We start from the raw sequence: 24,506 nt of genomic DNA, 5'->3' as shown, positions 1-24,506 counted from the left end.
TGAACAGAAATTAAAAAATTTCTTTACCCAGAACTTAAAGACAAGTTACACAGCAACAATATGACAAGGCTGAACCTTTTAAGGGCTGCAGCTCCATTAAAAGGCACCTGATAAGTACATTTACTACAAGAGAAAAAAAATAATTGAGTATCTTCTGGATTATAATGAGGTATATGGTGTCAACAATAAGTAGGATTCATTAAATACTGAGCTACAGTACTTAAAACTAACAATATCTAAAACAACTGAAAATCCTATACAGGGTATTCAGTTAACTGAAATTCCAGTACAGTACACATCAAACTGGAAGGTTTAGATGTACATACTGTATATACAGTACTGTACTGTACTGGCTTCCTGCACCTGTAAGAACATAAAAGTGAAATAAAAAAGAAACTAAAGATTGATACCCCTTCATTTACCTGCCCATCTGTTCATAGTTGCTGTAAAAGTTACTAGATTGGTGTATTTTTTAGGACAACTTCTGAGGGCTCTGAGACACTAATGCACAGCAAGCATTTTTTTGTATACCCCGGTATGTATTATCAAAGACCTATTTGGCAAAGGTTTGGCTAACACCTACATTTGTTTGCAATACTGTTACTTATCATTACAAGCTGCTGATCCCAGGGCTGTCTCCTTCATAAGGCTGGTTACCTTAAACATTGGGCCATGACCTGGGATAATATAATCTGCTAAAAGAAGGACTTCATTCCTATGTTTTTCCTGTGACTCTGGATCCTCACTTCCTGCAATGTATTTCCAGAGAGATGGATCTGCAATATCCTCTTCTCGTTCAAAGAGGTCACCTATGAAAAAGAAAAAACTTAAAATACAAGAAACAATTTCCTAAGTTCTATATAACAGACAATAAACATCAGTAGACATCAATGGTTAAATTTCTAACCTGCAACCACAACAGTGCCAAGGTCCTTTGTTTTAACTACAACACTAACATCAGCTGAGGTGTGGCCCGGGGTGGGGATCACTTGAAGGGAATCATCAATCTTGAATGCTTCCCCTGAAATCAAAGTGCAGAATTCTAACAATCAAATCTAATCACCAATACTGTATTGCTCTTGCAGTCATATTTAATTAGGAAATACACCATGACATTTAGTAAGTAATATGTATAACAAACCTGTCTCAAAGGGATGAATGAAGAATTCATCACCATATGAAACTGTAAAGCCAACAATATGTTTAGCCTTGGTGAAGAGATTAAGGTTGCCAAGATGATCTGAATGACCATGAGTTCCAACAGCATAAGCAATATCATCACAGCTTACTCCACTGGAGTCAAGACCTGAAGAGAAAAGCCTAGGTAAGTAACTTTAGGAACCATAATTTACATGTGGATCCTAAAATCAATACCATAAGAAAAAACTCAACAGTTAATATTTATGACAATAAGCTAACTAGAACATACAGTACAGGATAATTGTATATTCAAAATTTAATCTTGGAGATGCCCAGTTAAACTTACACTTCCGAATTTCACCTCACTTCATACATGAGAAGAAAAGTACAGTAATTCCATTTATTATTGAGGTACAGGTATGTACAAGAAAGTCACAAATAATAAAAAAAATTCCCTCTATGCCATTGGGTGTTTACACATTGGTAATAGCAGCATTTGGCAATATGATGCCATTTGTTGATGCAAACCATCTTGAGAATAGTAAGTCAAATAGTGAAATGGCATGATGGCACTATGAATTTATCTTTGACAATGTACAGTCAAAGAAAAAAGGCCGTGTTACACTTACCGTACCTAATGTTCTGAAACACAGGACAGAGAATTTGGGAAATTTGACAGCAAAGCTTCGAGGTTCGAGTCTGAACGGAGAATTTAACCCAAATACTTTGTCATGTTTTCAGAACATAAGGTACGGTAAATGTAACACTACACTTTTCAGTATTATTCTACTTTTGGACAATACGTGAATCTTAGAAATTTTATCTTCACTATAGGCAGTTTTGAAAATTCTAAGACACTTTTATTCTATGACTTTCCCCTTGCAAATGACTTATATGTGCCAGAGGATTCTGGGGGGGCAAAGCTTTCCAGTTAGGACGGAGGTTAAGTCATTTGCAAGGGAAACACCACAGAAGAAAAGAGTCTTAGAATTGTCAAAACTTCTAAACTATTGATTGCAAAGATAAAATTTCTAAGATGGTAGTGCTCGTAAAATTATCGTTTCAGACAACAGGGTCTAAGTGAGGAGTATTGCCTCGGGTAAACATGGAAGGAACCTGCAGACAGCCAATGGACGAATTTTTACCAAATCAGTGACAGCAGTTTCTCAAAAGCAACCTAACCAAACCTAACCTATTCTAACCTACTAAAATTCGCTGGATTACCGAAACGAGAAATAACATAAAAATTTACCTTTTTTTCTTTGACTGTACATTGTTAAGGATAAATTCATAATGCCATCATGGGATTTGGGGAAATATCCTAGCATGGACTTTCTACATGACCGCAAGCAGTGTGTGGTGATTAATGGCACAAATTCATCATGTGTACCTGTCACAAGCAGGGTACCACAGAGCAGGTATTTATTTGTTTCATAAATGACATGCCTGACACTGTACATTCCTCCATTCAAATGTTTGCGGATGACGCCAAGTTATTTCGGGAAATTAAGAACCAACCAGACTGTGAAGAGCTGCAGAAGGATATCTGTGAACTCCAAGAATGGTCGAAGAAATGGCTGCTAAGATTCAATGTCACGAAGTGTAAGAGGTCGAACCTGGAACCTAGGTGTGTATGTTGACAATGAGCTGAAGTTTTCGGCCCATTGCGAGAAAAAGGTAAATCAGGCAACTAAATCATTAGGTCTTATAAGAAGGTCATTCAGATATCCCTCGTAATGATCTTCAAGAGCGAAGTGCTTCCCCATCTGGAGTACTGTCACCCCGTCTGGTCCCTGAGATATGGTAGGGACTGTCAGTTGATTGAAAATGTCCCAAGGAGGGCCACCAGACCGGTGACTGCACTAAGGCACCTCAGCTACCCTGAGAGATTAGAGCGCCTGAACTTGCCTAGAGGGTATTAGAAATAAACTGTCCAGGCTAAAGGTCCATAAGAGTCCTGGACCTGACATGGTGCATCCTAGAGTGCTAAGAGAGCTGTGCAACGAGCTTGCAGAGCCCCTGAAGATTCTGTTTTGTAAATGCCTGGATGAACAAATGGTCCCCAGTGAATGGAAAGTGGCTTATGTGAGTCCTATCTTCAAGAAGGGCGATAGTCACTCCACGAACAACTATAGACCGGTGAGCCTGACCAGCATAATATGTAAAGTACTTGAGAGTATTATCAGAGATGCAGCGATGGAACATCTACTACGAAACAACCTTGTAAAAGATTGCCAACACGGTTTTATGCCGGGGCGCTCTTGCTTGACACAATTGCTCAAGGTATTGGATATTTGGACCCATATTCTAGAACGGGGTGGTAATATCGACAATATTTACCTAGATTTTGCCAAGGCTTTCGACAGTGTACCCCACGAAAGGCTGAAAATCAAACTGGAAGGGTACGGAATTCGGGGAAATGTCCTAGCGTGGATAGAAGACTTTCTACATGACCGCAAGCAATGTGTGGTGATTAATGGCACGAAATCGTCATCTGTACCTGTAACAAGTGGGGTACCGCAGGGTAGTGTATTGGGCCCGCTGTTGTTTGTTTGTTTCATAAATGATATGCCTGACGTTGTACACTCCTCCATACAAATGTTTGCCGATGATGGCAAGTTATTTCGGGAAATTAAGAACCAAGCGGACTGTGAAGAGCTGCAGAAGGACCTCTGTGGGCTCCAGGAATGGTCGAAGGAATGGCTGCTGAGATTCAATGTCACGAAGTGTAAGAGGATGCACCTGGGGCGTACCAACGGTAAGGAGGCGTACCATATGTCCCAACGGGATGAAGAAAATGTACTAGTTGAGACTGTGTGTGAGAAGGACCTAGGTGTGTATGTTGACAATGAGCTGAAGTTCTCGGGCCATTGTGAGAAGAAGGTAAATCAGGCAAATAAATTATTGGGTCTTATAAGAAGGTCGTTCAGATATCTAGACGGTCCGTCCCTCGTGACGATCTTCAGGAGTGAAGTGCTTCCCCATCTGGAGTACTGTCACCCCATCTGGTCCCCGAGATATGCTAGGGACTGTCAGTTGGTTGAAAATGTTCAAAGGAGGGCCACCAAACTGGTGCCTGCACTTCGGCACCTCAGCTACCCTGAGAGATTGGAGCGCCTGAACTTGCCTAGCTTATACTACAGACGGGCAAGGGGGGACCTAGTTGAGGTTTATAAGCATCTCAGGGGGCACTACTCAGTTGAGTGTCCTTACTTGGAGCTGGCGGACGCTCGCCCCACAAGGGGTCACAGCTCAAGATTGAAGAAGCCGCAAGTCCAGAAAACCGTGAGGGCAAACTTTTTCGGAGTGAGGGTTGTAAACTCTTGGAACAATCTACCAGAGTGTGTTGTGACGGCACCGAGTGTGAGCTCTTTCAAGAGAAGACTTGACCAACACTGGAGCGGGTTCAGGTACATTCAGGAGCCGGTGCATGCCCAGTATTTGCCAACAGTGCGTGACAGAGACGTGACCGATCGCCCGGGCGGCTAGCGAGCCGATCTTTTGGTGAAGAATATAAATGAAAAGAGACGTGACCGATCGCCCAAGCGGCTAACAAGCCGATCAGTGACGAAGAGGATAAAAGTAAAAGTTATACTACAGACGGGCAAGGGGAGACCTAATTGAGGTGTATAAACATCTCAAAGGGCACTACTCAGTCGAGTGCCCTTACCTGGAGCTGGCGGACGCTCGCCCCACAAGGGGTCACAGCTCAAGGTTGAAGAAGCCGCAAGCCCAGAAAACTGTAAGGGTTAACTTTTTCGGGGTGGGAGTTGCGAAGTCTTGGAACTATCTGCCAGAGTGATGTGACGGCGCCGAGTGTGAGTTCTTTCAAGACCAGACTGGATAAGCACTGGAACAGGTTCAGATACATTCAGGCAAGGTAGGTAGGTATCTGCAACACCTACCTTGCATTCAGGAGCCAGAGCATGCCCAGTACTTGCCAACAGTACACAACAGAGACGTAACCGATCGCCCAAGCGACTAACGAGCCGATCAGTGGTGAAGAGGATACAAATAAAAAGTAAAATTACACACAAAATTACTTTCCTTATACCTGACAGTAACTTTTCCTTATCCCAAGCCGTCATAGTATCAACTATCATATTATTTGGGCCTTTAATCAGAGTACAGGAGCAATTAGCTCTCATTTTCCCATTCTCCATTTTCGAATATCCATCATATAAGACATGCACACAATAACTCATTGTTCTTGTGTCGTGTGTGTTACTGTTTACACTTTGTACTACTACTGTCAAAACAGAATCGTTCATGTGTAATAGATGTATTCCTATATGGTGTCAATGATTTTTCAATTTTTATATTTTATCTGTAATAATATTTTACCTAATGTCTCTTTACTGATTTTCAAATTAAAATCATGAAGGTTATATTGGGTATACGAAAGATCTTATTTATATTTCATGGCAAGAGTAATGCATTAAATGTAGGTCATATGAAGTAAATTTATCCAATTGTAAACCTGAATGATAATTTTACTGAATAAATTTAATTATTATTACAATCTACTACCATTAACTTAAGAACATATTCTAACATGGCTGTAGTGAAGCTCAACCTTTTTGTGTGAGAAGGCAACTGTAGAAGTAAAAGAAAAAAAAGAAAAAACTGTGTGATAAGGGCCGCACTTTGACCTTAATGTAAATGAACCTTAGTAAATAATAGACACATTAAGAACGTTGATTAATAATTAGGAACCATATATTGTAAACCTAAAGAAGGGATCATAGAGGTGTGCAATACTTATTACTGTCACAATAGTATTTGTTTATGTTTGATATATATAAAATATGCAGTATTATTAATTATATTTCTACTGTTTGCCGAGGACTGCATGCTGCCCCTAGACAGTGGATTGAGAACTTGAGCACCTTTATGACCTAAGCTACATCAACCAGACACATGAACAAATTATGAAACCCTCTAGAATAGATAACCTGATTTTTTTTATTTGACTAGAACTCCGCATTTCAAGACAATGTATACCAAAGCTCTTTATTCCATTTTAAAAATCATATGAAAGTTTTATTTGTAGTTAAAGTGTCAAAAGGAAATGAATAAAATGAAGCATTACTCTCGCCATGAAGGAAACCCACAACACAAGTTATACAACACCAGCACAGCAGCACAGCAGTTGAGGAGGCCAAGTGTGATAGTGTGACACCTTACAAAATGATACGTGCCAGTAAATTTCTGTGGGCCCTTAATAGGCCTGGGTTGGTCAAGGAAATTTCACCAGCTGCATCTAGGTATGTGAAATCATAAAAACATAAGATTTCGTACAATTATTAATAGTTGGTGAAACGTAAAATGATTTACGTAGATAACATATCTGAATCAGGTGATGAACTGGCCTTGGGACACGAAACTTTCACTCTTGTTTATATCTTGCTTAAAGTTTTCTTCCATTTAGAGGAAATACCTTTGATGTACATATTAGGTTCTAGTAAATGTCGCCATTTTTAAAATACTTACTATAATAAGAAAATCTGTGGTGGAAAAAATGAACGAAATCGAAGAACAGTATAGGTGTAGATAACGACCACCACCAGAAGGAATTGTTCGAATTAGTTGAATTTTTTTCTACACACTAATATGATATAAAACAAAAATGGAAACGACAATGCATGAAATCTAATAGAACCTGACCTAACATACCCATAGGTTGGGTATGTTAGGTCAGGTTCTATTAGGTTCTATGCATTACATGTACTGTCTTAATTTATGTGTTAAACAACTTACTTTAATACTGAGGTTCATATACATTAGCAATGGCAAGGAGGAAATCATGTAAGCATTCACCATAATTAGGAAACGTCTCTTGAGGGATTCACCGAGGTTAGCAACAAAATAGGCGCCGTGAGGAGAATTGTGAAGTGGGATAGAGTAAAAAAAAAATAAAAAAATACTTAGGGTATTATTGCATTTAAATATTCCCACTTCCTACCACTAATCTATTATCTTATTCTAATAAGACGTCTAATTATAAGATCATTTTCATCTATTACTTTACCTCCGGGAATGTATATTAACGGAGATAGCTTATCCAAAATTTTCTCTATTTTCTTCCAGTAATCTTCCTCCATTATCGCCTGCCTCAGCTCCCACACTGCGTGTCTCCTTCATAAATCATCATGCGCATGCGTTCCCGTACACGTCACATGACCAATCAAAAGCGTTTTTTTTTTTGCAACCAATTAAAGTGATTTGGGGTTTAATTCACGGTATATTTTGGACCAATCAAAATCGATTTTTATTTTGGGTCTCATATTTCAAAATTCAAGTTCAGTTCCGACCATGGAATTCTGCGACGGTTGTCACTTAAATTATATGGAGCTGATTACAAGTTTTTGGGAAAAAACGAAGAAACTATAGCATTTTTTCGATCGCATGGTGTTCTTCCAACTTCAGTAAAGTGTACTAAGAGCAAGACTGAATGTAAATATCGCAAGGACCAACATATGTGGCGTTGCGTAAGAATCTCAGAATTCAACGACGAACAAGAACCTGGTCTCCAGGCCAACTAAAGTAAGAAATAGGTGATTCCATCATATTGTGAGTCAGTTAGGTCAGGTTAGGTTGGGTTAGGTTTTTCTAGTGTGTTTCGGTGTATATTTTATTCGCTTAGCAATTAATTTTTTTTTAAAAAGTCTTTATAAAAAAACTGCCAATTTCCGACGGAAATTAAGGTCATATTCGGTCGAAATACACACAAATACACTAGAAAAATATATTTTTCACTTTCTAACAGATGGAGAGGTGGAAGTGCAAATTTACCATACTTGTATCATAATAGAAAGTTGTCGTTTCTTTTAATGTACTTAACATTATCAAAACAATAAGTACAGCAAAAAATAAAGAAAATCAATGAACAACTTCTGGTGGTAGCCATTATCTACACCTTTACCTGAAGAACTTTTGATGGTAGTAGAGTAGATACTGTTCTCAGACTGTGTTTTACCATAGTACAATTTCCCTCATTCTTAATGGCCTGCCCACTACAGGTGATTTATGGGTATTATCGTTTCGGCCATCTAGCGAATTTAGGCTAGATTTGGTTTGGTTGGGTAGGGTTTTTCTGGGTATTATTTGGTAAAGGTGGAGGAAACCTGTAACTCCAGAAGGACTTTACGGAAATGCACCAAATTTTCAAATGTTGTTTGGATGATACTGAGCAATAAGGTCGAAGCAACAACATTGTAGTATTTTTAAACTTTTTAACTTATCCTTCAATCATAAATTACTTTTTATTGGACAGGGCATGAAAGAAGAGGGAATAACAGGGTAAAGATACTGCGAACACTGATCATGTGGCAGTAATTTCACATCTACGTCCTTTGTAAGTGAAGAAATTATGGCACTGTCGGATCTCCCATGCGTATATGTTTTGGTTCACATCGTCTGCTGTCCAGGAGCATCTGCGGTCTTTGTTTACATGTTAAGTTATATTTACCCATTTTTCAATACTGTATATGTAATTTGAAACACTTGTAAACAACACATCTTTTTATTTGGCTTCGATGGCTTGGCGTATTTCTACACCTGCTCTTCCCACTGTCCCTAGACTATGTTCACCTGTCTACATACGTACAGGGTACTGTGTTTATTAATTTTATACACTAGTATTATACAGTACAGTACTAATGTTTGGCCAGGGGTGATGGGATAAGCTAAGCATAGCATTAAGATATGATTGTTTCAATTCTTCAAATAGCTGGAGGACATTTACAAGCAAGACCGATATTTCTGGCACATGATACTGTACATAGGTGTGCTTGGCTGCCAGCCATGTGGGGCATGGCATCACAAGCTTGAGTTGTCAGCATAAGGTTCATTTTGTCATATTGCCAAGTGAGACTGCCAAATTGTGTACATATCTGAAATGATAGTACAGTATACCTGTACCCACTGTATATAGTAGTGTATATAAGTTTTGTTACTGCTGGCACATGGGTGTAGAAAAGTCCTTTATATTTTCACAATAATTTCATTGGATATTGTAGAAAGTTACAGAAATGAAGACTGAGCTTTCTTCATGATAGATACAGTATAGTTTCTTTGAATTATATTGCTAAATCCTCAATAAGTAACATGAAATACATATAGACCAAGCACTAAATGTGCAATTACTCTGGAACCATTTATTGTGTGCAGTACAACTGATGAATTTTCTTACACTAATGGCTTCTTTCCTTCTTTTCATGTTCTTATCATACTACAGTACATCCCTCTCTTGGTCTGGCATACAGTTTTTGATACAGTATTGTACTATACTGTAATGTGCTCTGCTTTAGATATTTTTGTCAATGTTGTTGTTGGCCTTGACAATTTTCAGCCAAATGCATACCGGTAGCCTTAGTTGTACCAGGCTATCAGTATATATATATATATATATATATATATATATATATATATATATATATATATATATATATATATATATATATATATATATATATATATATATATATATATATATATATATATATATATATATATATATATATATATATATATATATATATATTTCATGTAAATCACACAATGAAAACGTGGATAAGATAAATCTTGATAAAATCACGGGAAAATGGAAACAGCGTATAGCTATCGTCTTTATTAAGACATATGTGAATAAAAGGCGATATATATATATATATATATATATATATATATATATATATATATATATATATATATATATATATATACAGTCCCTCGGTTAACGATCGCCTCGGTTAACGAGATTTCGGTTAACGATTTACCTTCCATAAGATTCTTAACTTCGGTTAACGAGTAATCCCTCGATTAACGAGTTTTTTACGAGCCGACTTCAACATGTTTTCGCTTGCATTTGGCGGTCCACCAGCTGTAGTATTAGTCCGCCAATACAGTAATCGGTTTTAGGGCTTAAATGCCTTACTATTTTAGTAAATATCAAGAAGTTTATACTATTCAATAATTTTAAAAGTTTAATATTAACTTTTTTAGTCATTTTTACAATTATTGAACATAATTGAAGGTAAAGAAACTAGTTTCTGGCGTGCCATCCAGCCTGTTAACACACCAGACAGGCGTTAGCCTCTCTCTGTTTTCAGTGGAGGTAACATCTTACTTGAGACTCTCTTCAACTAAATGCTTTTTTTTCTGTGTTTCCAAGCAAATTATTGGTCATTTTGAAATATATTTTACATATTGACAATATATAATGCAGTGCAGTGTTGATTTAAAGAAAATAATCTTGAAATACACCAAGAGAACTAAAATTTTATGGGTGAAATGGTGCCATGGGGTGACTTCTCTTCCACCCCAATGCCTTCTCTTCTTCCTTCTCCACCCCCATTTTAATTCCCATCATCATCATCATCATCATCATCCAGGAGCCTTCTACATACACACCTCAAAGTAAGTGTACTTTTCTACCTTTTTTGTTGAATTTAGGCTATTTTCGGTGAGCTGGAACCAATTACCCAAAAACCCATTGAAACAATGGTTTCGGTTAACGAGTTTTTCGGTTAACGAGCAACCTGCTGGACGTGTGCTGTTGCCGAGGACTACATATATATATATATATATATATATATATATATATATATATATATATATATATATATATATATATATATATATATATATATATATATATATATATATATATATATATATATATATATATATATATATATATATATATATATATATATATATATATATATATAAAATTTTTTTTTTTTACGGGGAATTGCCTACCCAGGCTCAGGTCATTGACCCACAACGGGGCCCAGGGGGCGAAAAAATAAAAGTGAAAAGAAATTAAAAATAGAAGATAAAAATATTCAATTAATGTACACCACGAAGATGCCGGAAAACCAGCTTTTTTAAGTGAGACGGATTGTATAAGTATGGAAACACATAAGAAGGCAGAGCATTCCACAGTTTGGCTGTGTGAGGAAAGAAGGATGTACTATAATGGGCTATTCTAGTGTGACCGACATTCGCACAGAAACGATGGGTACTGCGGGCAAGACGAGTGTTACGAGCCCATGGCCTTGCTGGCGGTACACAGGATGCCAAATTCACCAAACATTGCCCATTAAGGTACCTGTAAAAGAGAGAGAGTGAAGCAACATTGCGGTGAAGAGAAAGGGAAGAGAGATTATCAACTAAAGGAGGAGGGTTAATAAGAAGAGATGCCTTTGATTCCACTTATCTAACAGTTGGACAGAAGAAGCGCCACCCCAGATATGAGAGCAGTACTCCAAGTTAGGACAAATGAATCCCTTATAAACTTGAAGCAACTGCTTCGGTGCATAATAGCTATGGCATTTGTACAGCACTCCCAGTTTTAGGGAGGCAGTTTTAGCAATGTAGATGTGTGGCTTCCATGACATATTAGAGGAAATGGTAAGGCCTAGCTATCTATTTTAGAAATTGGCAGAATGATTGCATCCTGAAATGTGATTGGTGGGAGTTAATCTAATTTGGAAAGTGTCATTGGTAAATACTGTGTTTTATTACTATTGAATTTAACCAAGTTTCTACCTCTAGTGCAAATAATAGCTTGTTTATATTCAAATTAATCACTATCGTATAAGAATTCCAGCAATGTAAATTATATTCTCCCCGGTCACTCCTATGAAATTTTATAAGCAAATAACAAAAACTCGATCTCGAGGACAAATAAATACTTCACTAGACCTCTCGGGGCCAACTGTCAAAACCGTACCACCTCACCTCCCGCTCCCCTCCCTCTCCCCCATCTGCCCAGCCAGGATTTTAGGCTGGAATCCTTGCAAGACAGCGAATAATTTGAATATAAACGTCATATATTTTGCACAAGAGATAAAAATTAATCACCTGTATCACATTACAGTAGTGATTTAAGAGTGACAGTGTATATGTACGTACAGTATATATATAGTGATTTAGGGGAATTTTAGGAGTGTTTCTGACTTTATGCATTTTTGGCTTTACTTTGTATGTACTTTTCTGTGAAATGGAACCAATTACCCAATATCCCATTGAAACAATGGTTTCAGTTAACGAAATTTTCGGTTAACGAACGATCCCCTGGGACGAATTGAGTTTGTTAACCGAGGGACCACTGTATTTACAATTTGTATCCGAAACAAAAATTACACCACCACAAACGAAGGGTTTAGATTAAGGCCCATGAGGTATACTGTACTATTATTCACCAATCATATGGCAACGAACTAATTTTATATTTTGAATGAAACAGTGTAACTAAATTAGGCCTACCATAATACAGTAGGTAGGAAATGTCTCCCAATCATGCCTACCAGCCCTAGCGAGACAACTGGATTGTTCATTTCAAAATTCATCCGCCCCTCCTGAAAGATACAGGTACAGTATTTGCCGGCGTATAAGATACATTTTTAGTTTTTTCAATGTATCCCACTTTACCCTGCGTTTAATGCGCCCGTATTATGGATGGGAGGCCGAGCGCCGTAGGCGGAAGTGCCTAGCTAGGTTGTCTGGGACAAGCAGTAGTCCACTAAGCACAAAAATTGTGTTACTAATACTATTACTCATAATAAAATACTGAAAAACAAGCCAAATTATCACAATCTATTATCACAAACTTGTGACAAATTTGCCGATGACGTAAATAATGGCTTACGTTGGCTTAACGGCCGAGGGAAGCTCACAGCATCTCACTGTACCTTTTTCCCCAGCATATGTAACCCACACCAGATACATGTCTTACATTATTTAAGGACTGTATTACCTTTAAGAAACATTTGTTTATTATCTAAATGAAAACTGCCCCTAGAAAGAGTAAAGAAATGTTAACAGAAAGTTCAGCCGCCTGTCAGCCATTTGCAATGAGTCGATGACGTCAAAACAATAGTGATGGTGCTACACCCTGGTGGCCGATCGTGGCAACACAAAACATCACAGCCAAAAATACGGGTTTCACATCCTGTTGGTAATTCTTTTGACCCAAATATAAACAAACCACACAGCTGCTCTGATCAGAGTTGGGTTAGTATAATGTTACTATATATGATTGACTACTTGATTCCAGTATATACAGCTCCTCTCCGAGTAGTGTAGCACACGCGTGAAATGGACAAGTGTTTAAACCGGACTGTTACTGAGGTGTAGTGAGCACACATGGCCAAGCCACCTGGGACAAGAGAGACACTTTGCGGGATGCCATGAAACTCACAGGCTCCCCGTCCCGGCCATGAAAATGCTGCCATCTTTAAAACTACTAGCAGACATCTGCGAATAATCGAAGCCCGTGAATTAAAAATCCACTAATTGTAAGGGCACGCTATAATTTACTTTTATCTTTTTTGTGTTGAGTAAGTAACTTGAGAACTGTGGAAATGTGACGTTTCCATACACCATATGATTAGGAATACTGTACATGAGCATGTAAATTCTTGGTTTACATATTTACTGTAGTTTCTTAGTGTGAAGGGTTTGTAGATCAACTAATTTACTTGTGAAAGGACTAAAATATGATTTGGCATTAATGTTTTACATAATTGTGGTATCTTTTACATGACTTTATAATTTTTAGGCTGCAGTCAACAGCAGCCCAGCCAGCAGCTTCAGAGAGAGAGGCCCAGAAGGCACACAAGATGTCCAAGAAAGTGGAAATGAACAAATCATTTGTGATGAACATTTTCCGTGGAGCAGCCATGACAGAACAAGCAATCCCCTACCCTTCTGTGCTCAGTGATGAGCAGAAAGAGACTCTGGAGATGTTGGTGGACCCTACTGAGAAGTTCTTTGAGGTGGGTTCTTTAGTACACAAAAATCTGATACAATATATAGTTTATGTGAGAACAGTTAAATTTAAAAGTATTTTAACTATTTTTTAATTTTGAATATAAATTTTGAGATTCAGTTGTCTCCATTTGACTCTTTCTTAGGTTATTCCTTTATACTAAAAAATCCATGACTGTAAATTCTAATCCATCACATCACTTAGCTTAACTGAATTACATTATAAACAGTTTTTTTTACTTATAATCCTTCTTTACAACTAGAGTCTAGAGGAAATTTTATCAATGCAGCCGAGTGACTGCCAGAAAGAGTTAGGTTAGGTTCTCAAAATGGCCTTTATGTGTTTGCCCTTAGGACAATTATTTCTTTTACCTGTACTGTAAATATGTGTTTTGTGTGTGTGTGTGTGTGTCCACACACACTCACACATATTTACAATACAGGTAAAGGAAATTACTGTCTCTAGAATGAATGACTCCGTCCCAGCTGCAAAAATGCTGACAACTTTAAAACTACCCATAGACATTCTTGGGTACATTCAGAGTGTCATCAGCAAATAATAGAGGGCCGTGAAATAAAAATCCACGAATTTGGGGGCCCCCTGTATTTTTTTTTTTTTTTGGGATTAGCCCACCCGGACACAGGTCACTGACCCACATGGGGGCCTGGGGGGCCAAAATGTAATAATAATAATAATAATAATAATAATAAATAATAGTCATAATAATTCATAATAAATGAAATTTATGATAAAACAAACAAAATAAAATAATAAAATAATGATGACAATAATACAGTAACTGTAATAATAATAATAATTTTAATAATAAAGAACTATAAATACAAAAATGAAAAAAAGATCAAAAGTGAGAAATGATATATGTATGTTGTGTTGTCAATGGTAAGAGAAACAATTGAGACCCTGCAATTGTGTGTAAATGAAGCAGAAAGTCAGATCAGCAACTTGGGACTTGGTCACAATTTTCGTGATGCCATATGGCAGCAGGGATATATAGCGACTTTATATAAAGATTTTTTTTTATATCGCAGCTACCAAAATTCTCGACATTTTCCTAAATTGTGCAGGAAATATTTCAAATTTATCACCACTACCAAAATTATCAAAAATTTCCAATATACAGTAAGTCAGAAACACTTCTAAATCGCCCTTAAATCACTATATATGTACTACATATATACACTAGAACTCATAAATCACAACTGTGTGTGATACAATACAGGTAATTAATTTTTATCTCCCTATGCAAAATATATGATGTTTATATTCAAATTATTTGCTGTCTTGCAAGGATTCCAGCAATGCAAATTATATTCTCCTAATTTTAGTCTGTTATATTATATAAGATAACAACTGTAAGCCTAAAACTACCCAACCCTGGCTAGGAAGATGGGGGAGAGAGAGGGAGGTGAGGTGATATGTTTGACAGTTGATGCCAAGGTCTAGTGCTTATTTATTTATCTGTCCTTAAGAGTGACTTTAAGTGATAAGTTTGAATATAAACATGCTATAGTTTGCAATAGACATACAAATTTTAATTTTAATTTGTAATTTTATTACAAAGGGCTAAAATTTTTATCTCTTGTGCAAAATATATGATGTCTGCATTCAAATTATTCACAGTCTTGCAAGGATTCCAACATTGCAATTTATATTCTGCTAACTTTACTCTGTAACATTGTACAAGATCAAAACTTTAAGCCTAAAACCACAGTCACTCTACTCTTACTGGAAGTCAGAGGGGAGTTGATATATTATGACAGCTGGGCCGGAGCCAGACAATGGTTACCTAGTGGTATTTATTTATCTGTCATATAGGGGGAGTTTATGTTTTTCTCTTATAAAATGTCAATGAATTGTTTTAAGAGAATATAATTTGCATTGCTGGAATTCTTGTAAGATAATGATTAATTTGAATATAAACATGCTATAGTTTGCAATAGACATAAAAATTTTAGTACTTAATTAGTACATACCGGTATGACTAAATTTTTTGTCTTGTGCAAAATATATGATGTCTATATTCAAATTATTTGCTGTCTTGCAAGGATTCCAGCAATGTAATTTATATTCTGCTAACTTTAGACTGTGCCATTTTATGTCAAGTTTAGTCACTTTTATTGGCCTCCAGAACCTAACTCTATTTTCCCCATTGATTACATGTAATTATATATCACGATTTAGTGTATAACAAGCATCCTTGGACCCTATCTTGTGATATATCCCGAGCCTACTGTATTTTGCAATTGCAAGTACAGCAATATTAGCAATTAAGTGTTATTCTAGATTGATATCCGAAGCCAGGAAGTAAAAATTAAAATGTTATAACATAGATATCTTAAGTGAAAAGGTAAAAGTTAAAAATAATCTGCGGCATTTGGTGTTGTTTCACCATCCTTGGAAATTTTCACCTACCTGACTCGACCATTGATTGGGCCCAGTTGCAAGCTTGGAGTGAACATAGTATAGATATTTCTTATTAGATATACAGGGGTCCCTGGGTTATGAACGGGTTCCGTTCCTGAGGATGTTCTTAAGTCTAAAATGTACGTAAAGTTGAAACACATGCGATGCGCATACTGTACATACAGAACAATGTTTAAAATCCCACTATATCATGGCCTAAGTCCTTATATACATCTAAAATCACTCTTTTTAAGGGAAAAGAAGAAATAGAATGACAAAATACAGTACTGTACTAAAAATAAATGAAAGTAAAAAAATAAGTCATCAGGTAAATAAAATACTGGGAATTTAAAGTTTAACCTCGTTCGTTTTGGCGGGATTTTGTAAGTCGGGGACCCCTGTACTGTAGTAAAACATTACTTGTATCTTCAGTTGCATTTATATAGTTTCTGAAAACATGTTGTAGGAGTGTAATGATGCAGCAAAGAATGATGCCATGGAGAAGGTGGATGACCAAACACTTGAGGGGCTGAAGGAACTAGGAGCTTTTGGCCTTCAGGTAAGTACTGGGTACCATTGTGGTAATTGTTTGGAATAGAAATAAGTAATTGTGTTTATAACCCCATAATGCATATACTGTACTAGGGCATTAAAGGAGCCATAATGATCTTGTATTGAGGATATTTACATTCATTAGAAGGACAAGATTTTGTTTAAATTCAAACAATATTATAAACAATACAATTATGGGTAATTTTGATATGCAAGATGGCCTTTCTTTTATTCTCATGGCAGGGCTGTTTGCCTTTTGAAGATTCAGGCTTTAATTACGTCACATTAGACCGAACCTATAGAATTAAAACCTATCTTGATTAACCCTTTAAGGTCATCTCACACTAAAAACTACATGTGTGTTACACATCTTTGAATTGCTGCTGTGGTAACTCACACTGGCAGAAATGCTATGCATGCCACATGCCAATGTGAGTTACCTAATTTAAAGACCATTGCAACAATTCAAAGACACATAAGACATGTGTATGTAGTGTAGATTTTGGTGTGAGTTGGCCTTAAAGGAGTAAAACCCCTACCACTCAATGGGTTATTGCATTGTTAAGTATGGTAGGCATATACTGTACAGTAAACCCTTGTTAGTTGCAGGGGTTAGGTTCCAAGGAAAGGTGCGAATTAGAAAAATGGTGAATAGCAATATATACTACCATAGTGCACTACTATATGAGAAACTTAAGTCACCCATACTACTTACATTCGTACAGGCAAACCTCTATTTGCAATGGGGTTAGGTTCCTGGAAACCCAATTCCAAATCAAAATATCATAAATCAGGTTCATTGTAACATGGGGTTCAATGGGAAAGGTTCCTGATCAGTCGGACACCCATTTGTATCAAAAAATTAATTCCAAGAACACTACTGGCACTACAACACGCTTAACCCCTACATGGTTTCCATATAATAAACCTAGATACCTCCCTCTGCTTACCAAAAAATTTATTTCTGTTTTAGAGAAGATGAAAAAAACCCGCCATACTGGCGTGTCTGATCACGAGGCAAAAGTTTCATTTACATTAAATCAAAACGCCACTTACGAATGTATGACCCCAGGAATGTTAATGCACTATAACGGACTGGAACATATTCCCATTTAAATTTAACTCTGAAAAATTTCCTAGAACTAAGTTGAATTCATGGACATACTGTCCATATCCAGAGGTATTACTACAGTATTCAATTAAGCAGATTCCTCCCTTTTGTGGGAGTGACCTGCATGCTTTATTCCGTAAAATAGAATGATTACTGTTATTTTGGTTTGTAATAGAGAAGGGGTAAAGGCATCATTAATTTTACAGGGATGTCAGTTAACCAGTTTAAGTGGACCATACTTGTTTATTGATCTTTTTGATAAGATTTTGCTTGAATTTTGTCCATTGCACTTTTTTGGGGAAATTTCGTTCATTTCAAGTAGCCTACTGGTTAAAAGCAACAGTAAGCTAAGATTTTAAGCCTATAGTTGTGATATTATGTGTATGTAAACATTTTAAATTAATGCAATTATAAATGATTTGATACTACTGTATATTTGTTTATTTAATATCAGAATACTGTATTACAAAGGCAGTTAGAAACAGCCAGTTAAAGATGAATGTATAAGTTGATATACCTGTATAGTGTTTTACTTGGTCTTGATGAGAATTGATGTTACCTGGTATGTATATTGTGCATGGAATAGTTTTTATGGCCAGAAATTTAAATTTATCAGGAGTTGAGGAATATTTTATTCGTCTCTGCCTAATATGTTTTACTCTCATTTTCTTATGCCAGTTTTAATTCATTTGTTCCACCTCTATCAGTTGAATCTTATTTATGACTGATAGATGAAGTTTAACTAGGTTTTTGGTCACCAGGTACCAGTTGAGTTTGGTGGTGTAGGACTCAGCAACACACAGTACGCTCGCTTGGTGGAAATTGTTGGTTCACACGACTTGGGTGTTGGCATTACACTTGGTGCTCACCAGTCCATTGGTTTTAAGGTTTGTATTGTCATGAGTTCTCATTCATTTTATTTTATTTTAACTTTTTTGTATGAACTTCATTTGCAGCTCTAATCCGAATAAACTCGTGAAAGAATACTAGGTGTAGCTAGATCCAACTAGCTCTGTGTTCCCCTAAACTGACATTCAAAACTTGAGTTATCCTGAAGTCTTTTAATGAACACCAATTGATTGTCTTCTGTTGAGGGGAACTTGGCCATTACCTTGTTTGTTTATCTGTTTCATTTTGTCATATAACCCAGCACTTCCTCTTACAGAAATTCTGTTGACATTTAGTTAATGTTAATACACTCATGCTTCTTTTACTACAGTCTGGACAATATATCAGAGGTCAAGGTCACAGACTGATTACATGTACAGAACTTGGTATCAACTAGTCCTTCTTGTGGGTCTTCACATAAGCCTTTCCTTGTACTTTGTTTCAGGATGACTTATTACTGAAGCACTCACTCCTGAATGAGTTAAAGTGCAGGAAAGTATTTTACTTGTGTGATATAAAGATCTTACAAACACCATTATTGTTAATCTTCTACAAATACTATAGTGAGTTTGTAGTTTATATTATGTCTATGGATAAACAATAATGATGTTAGTATTACAGTACAATATTGAGTGGCCAGACCTGTGCTGGGATCAGTTATTGATTAATCTCAAAAGAAAAATTTGCAAATAAACATGTGTAATTCTTTCTTTTATTTTTACCTTTAGATAACTAGTTTTTTATAAGTTACTGTGGATATATTTTAATATTTTAGACAATTAATAATTGTTTTACTTTTTATTTTCACAACTTCAGTGCTTTATGAATGAGGTACTTTTTTATTTCAACTTGAGTACAGGGGCCCCCCAAATTCGCCGGGGTTAGGTGCTCAAAATAGCCGCGAATTGCCAAATCCACGAATAACATTTGCTGACCGGTGGGGGGGTGTTACATTTTTACTTGTGTACAAAGAAATGTATATTCCCTTTATGTGTTTGCCCTTAGGACAATTACTTCTTTTACTTGTATTGTATATATGTGTGTGTGTCAAACACATACAATAGGATCTCAAGTTTAGTGAGTCTTAGATTCGTGATTCATATGTTTCGTATCACTTTTAAAATTTCCAGCCTCTCAAGAAGAGCGATTTTCATTACCAGTTTCGCGAGTCGTTGTTGAGCGGACAGCGAGTATTGTCACGGTCTTTTGTTATGTCGACCCGCCGGGTGTATTTTGTTTACGGCGTAACGGCAGCTAGTTTGAATGAGCGAGTGGTGCAGTGACCTTGGAATATATAACCCATTGTACTCATGTTTTGCGATATTCTTGTTTAACTATTAATGATTCTTGTATATTAGCGATTCTTGTGTATTAACGATTCTTGTGTATTAACGATTCTTGTGTATTAGCGATTCTTGTGTATTAGCGATGAGTGAAGTGCATAATGTAAATGTTGGGAGCAGTTCTGAGCGGTTCTGGGCGGTTCTGAATTCTCTCCATGTGCCCTAATCTTGTCATTGTTGTTCCTCCTGTGTTCAGCATCGGGCCATGGGATACAAAATCCTTATGTCAAAAAAGGCTCACTGTCCCCGCATCCAGAATCCTCGAGCACTGACGTCCACATGGGCTTTATTGGACGTGTTTGAAGTCCTGTGACGGAGGTTCTCACCTTCCAATGGAAGGAGGGCTGGTTCCACCATGACGTCGTGGCAGATTTCTCTTAGTAGATTTGCTGTTAGATCCCTTACTTCGTCATGCCTCATACATTTGAAGCCCCATTTCTTGCACACTATGGCGCGTGGTCGATGTCATACGATGAGCCGCACACGCATTGGGAGGGCAAACCTTCTACTGGCCTACCATAGAGCAATGGCATCTGTGAATTCTTGTTTATTAAGGATGAAGCCTTTTACCCTTATCGGTAACGCTGTTAACCAGTTGGAAGCCCCCACCTCCTGCGCTATAGCTATTTTTCTTTTCACGTTCTCTGGCACTAGCTGCAACAGTTGTTGCAGTTCATCACTTTGGGTGTGCTGCCGCTCTGTCGTAATGGACCGTCGAATCTTGTTTAGTTCGTTGGTATCCACCTGACTTGCTGCCTTCTGATCTATTATGTGCTCAGTAAAAGCTGCCGTGAGCTTGACAGTTCTGATGTTCTGTATTGGCAAGCTCCACTGGATTAGTCAATCCCATTCCTCTTAGTCTCAGTGGACAAACAATGAAATGGACAAACAATGAAAATGAAACAAAAAAAAGTAGGTTATTATGTTCAGGAAGCTTCCCAGTGGCCTAGGTGTGATGTGACAGGCAAATAGTCACACGGGAACCTGATAACCCGCGCTGGGCATTTAAACAGTGGTGGGAAAAGGCGAGCGTTCTGGAACGTCACCCTGGACCTGAGGGTTAATGAGACCACTAATCCCACACCCTACCTCGACCTGACATTGCGTCAGGTCAGGTACATTAGACCCACTAATTCCCCACAGCTCCATGCGAGTGGAAAATACCAGTCTTTGCAGTAACACACAACTTAATTCACGATTATATCATAAATATTTTTAATTTTCAAATATATTTATTTGATCAGACTTTTAAACTATTCTGGATTATTATAGTAAAGAAATGGAGTTTCTAACTTAATTAGAACTGCATTTACGGACTCCGGTAGTTTAGACTCGAGGAAAACAACCCCAGCACCCGGCAACATTCTGGGGAATTGGGCTAGTGTCTGTGTGTCCAAGATGTCTAGTTTAGACACTCGGAAACTTTTCCCAGTAACCGGAAAAGATTCCGGGGATAAGGAATTTTTAAGGGGTTTGAGAAAGTCGTCTGGTTAGCCGGAAATCTCTCATCCCCGGAAGTGCTCTGCACCAATTGTTCCAGCTGATGGGGATATCACTGTATTGATGCTATACACAAATGCCAGCATTTCTTCCACCTCTGGAAACATTTCTGGAACTCACTTTCTGGAATAGCTTTTTTAGCTGCCTTCGTGCTACTCGAATGTCATCATTGTCTTGAAAATGTGTCCCTTTGATGTGTTTCTTCAGCGAAGGAAATAGAATAAAGTCACACGGGGCCAGGGCAGGTGAATAAGGAGGAGGTTCCTGTAAGGTAATTTGTTTCTCTGCCCAAAACTCCCACACAATCACTGCCGTGTGCGCTGGGGCATTGTCATGATGCAAGATCCACTTGTTTCCAGTGAAAAGTTCTGGGCGTTTTCGTCTAACGTTTTCTCCGAGTCTTTTAAGCACATCGAGATAGTAAAACTGGTTCACATCCTGTTCTGGGGGAAAAAATTCTTTGTGAACTACACCCTTAAAATCGAAAAGGTGATGAGCTTTGTCTTCACTTTCAACCTTGACATGCGACACTTTTTGGGTCGCAGCGAGTTTGCAGTTTTCCACTGTGTGCTCTGACATTTTGTTTCAGGGTTGTATTGGTAGACCCATGACTCATCACCAGTAATGAATGATTCAGTGAAGCAGGTCATCTCCAGCTTCTTCTCTTTCCAAAAGATCTGAGCAAATTTCAACTCATCTTTGTTTTTGTTTGTAACAAACTTTTCTCATCTTCAAATCTTCTGTCAAAACCCTTCTAACTGTTTCCCTGTCAATCTGCACCTCATCTACAATGCTTTTCACCATCAATTGCCTGTTCGCTCACACAACTTTCCTATTTTTTTCAATATTTTCCTCAGTCCTGCTCGTTGTTGATCGTCCTTCTCTGTCACGTCTTTTCTTCCTTCAGAAAGTCACTTAATCCACTTGTAAACTGATGTTTTCTTTCGTGCATTATCCCAAAAACTTGGGTTAACATGTCCTAAATTTCAGGCCCAGTTTTCCCCAGTTTCATGAGAAACTTGATGGTGGTTCTTTGTTCTAAATCAATATCTGTCACTATTGTGACAAAACCAGAAAACACTAATACAATAGCTGCCACTGCACACATCTGACTTGCTTGAGATCGACGACACAACTGGGGTAGTAAGAGAAGGGATCAAGGTCACACGCACGGCACTCACACTCTTTACAGTGCTGATGCATGTTGAGCCACGTGGCGAGTTCACGAACTTAATTGTCAGGTCTCGTATATTTCCCAAGCATGCAGGATAAATGGTTTTACTTTCATATCTGGGAGGGGTTCAGGACTTGGTTCTAGACAACTTGCTGATTCAACATTTAGGTGATACATGGAATGTGGAGAGATATACTGTATACTGCTGGGTGGGTCAGGGTTGGGGGAATGTGTGCTCTATTATGATGATGTGTGATTTTTTCTGGTAGGTCACTGCATTAGTACAGTTTCTTCGGCTCTCTTGATGTTTTATTCCTCCCTAGTGAAGGCTTGGTAGTTGTAGTCGGTGTAGAGGTACCAGTAATTGTTTAAGCATAGTACTGTGCCTTTGATTTTATTTTGTATTTAAATATTGTTTATTTGCAAATTTTCAGACTTGTTTCTGCATATGAGGATAAGGTGTGTGTGTTAGTTAACTACTTCTCTTGGATTTAGTGGCCGTCAACAGCAGTTAGGAGACAGATCAGACTGTGGCAGCTCCTTCATATTGGAAAGTGTTCTCCTGGAGTCACAGTGCAGCTTTAGTTCTTGTCATGGCACCACTGACATGATCTCTGCTGCCTGCCAGATTCAGGAGAGAAACACAAAGCATCATTTTGACCAATGTATGGTCTTCACCAACCTTATTTAGGCTTTTGACATGGTTAACAAGGAAGCCCTTTGGAGATTTCTCAGTAACTTTGGATTCCCACCAAAATTCATCTTCATTGTGACACCTGAAAGTATCAATTTGACACTTGAACCTGGGAGAACAGTTAAAGTGTTGCATATGGGAGTGTGAAAACCTTTAAGGTTGATCGACTAGACTCCGAGACAGACACGCACCAGCATCAAAAATATACAGCATGATCTGATAATTCGTGGATGTACCCAAGAATGTTTAAGGGTAGTTTTAAAGTTGCTGGCATTTTCGTGGCCGGGACAGGGAGCCATTCATTCTACAGACAGTAATTTTTTTTACCTGTATATTTTGTGTGTGTGTGTGTGTGTGAGTCCGTCCATGCGTGCGTACGTATAATAATGGGAAAATCCTCTGACAGATAATTAGAAACAAGACAACAAAAATGTATTGAAAATGTGAATCTACCCTCAAGTCAAATCCATGCTTTGTTATTAAAGTTATAACAAAGTACAGAGTTGACTTGAGGGTAGACTAATATTTGAAATACTTTTGTTGTTTTGTTTCTTATTATTTGTGAGAGGATTTTCCTATTATTATTTATTTGTATGTGTTTTGTGTGTGAGTGTCTACACACACATATATATATATACTGTATACAATACAGGTAAAAGAAATAATTGTCCTAAGGGCAAACACATTAAGGGAATATGATTTCTTTGCGTACAAGTAAAAATGTACCCCTGGTCAGCAAATGTTATTCGTGGCCATTTTAAGAACCTAACCCTCGCAAATTTTAAGGGCATGTTGTATTAACACTTCTTCAACACTAGATATAGCCCCACATACATACACCCTCTTCAGATGACCTGCTGATCCTGTGTTCAACCATCCTAGGTCACCAACAAAAAGGA

General features: G+C 37.5%; 2 protein-coding genes across 2 annotated transcripts in view; one reads left to right on the top strand and one right to left on the bottom strand.

The window, feature by feature from the left end:
• Positions 1 to 5,392, bottom strand: LOC121878578 (metallo-beta-lactamase domain-containing protein 1-like). The gene is made up of 4 exons (XM_042384916.1): positions 5,195 to 5,392; positions 1,142 to 1,306; positions 908 to 1,021; positions 1 to 809 (listed from the first exon to the last, which is right to left on the bottom strand). Exons 1-4 carry the CDS (start codon positions 5,343 to 5,345, stop codon positions 601 to 603), a joined length of 639 nt encoding a protein of 212 aa, XP_042240850.1. The 5' UTR covers positions 5,346 to 5,392; the 3' UTR covers positions 1 to 600.
• Positions 5,393 to 6,251: 859 nt separating this feature from the next.
• The window catches only part of LOC121878582 (very long-chain specific acyl-CoA dehydrogenase, mitochondrial-like), a 40,427-nt gene continuing 22,172 nt past the window's right edge, over positions 6,252 to 24,506 (top strand). The window contains exons 1-4 of the mRNA XM_042384923.1: positions 6,252 to 6,407; positions 13,712 to 13,928; positions 16,812 to 16,904; positions 18,770 to 18,895. Coding sequence (XP_042240857.1) covers positions 6,331 to 6,407; positions 13,712 to 13,928; positions 16,812 to 16,904; positions 18,770 to 18,895 — 513 coding nt within the window. The 5' untranslated portion in view covers positions 6,252 to 6,330. The remainder of the gene's footprint in view (positions 6,408 to 13,711; positions 13,929 to 16,811; positions 16,905 to 18,769; positions 18,896 to 24,506) is intronic.

The sequence above is a fragment of the Homarus americanus genome, unplaced genomic scaffold (genome assembly GCF_018991925.1).
Source record: "Homarus americanus isolate GMGI-L3 unplaced genomic scaffold, GMGI_Hamer_2.0 scaffold55743, whole genome shotgun sequence".
Classification (NCBI taxonomy): domain Eukaryota; kingdom Metazoa; phylum Arthropoda; class Malacostraca; order Decapoda; family Nephropidae; genus Homarus; species Homarus americanus.
The sequence above is the reverse complement of the archived record's forward strand: the minus strand, read 5'-3'. Positions and strand labels throughout refer to the sequence as shown.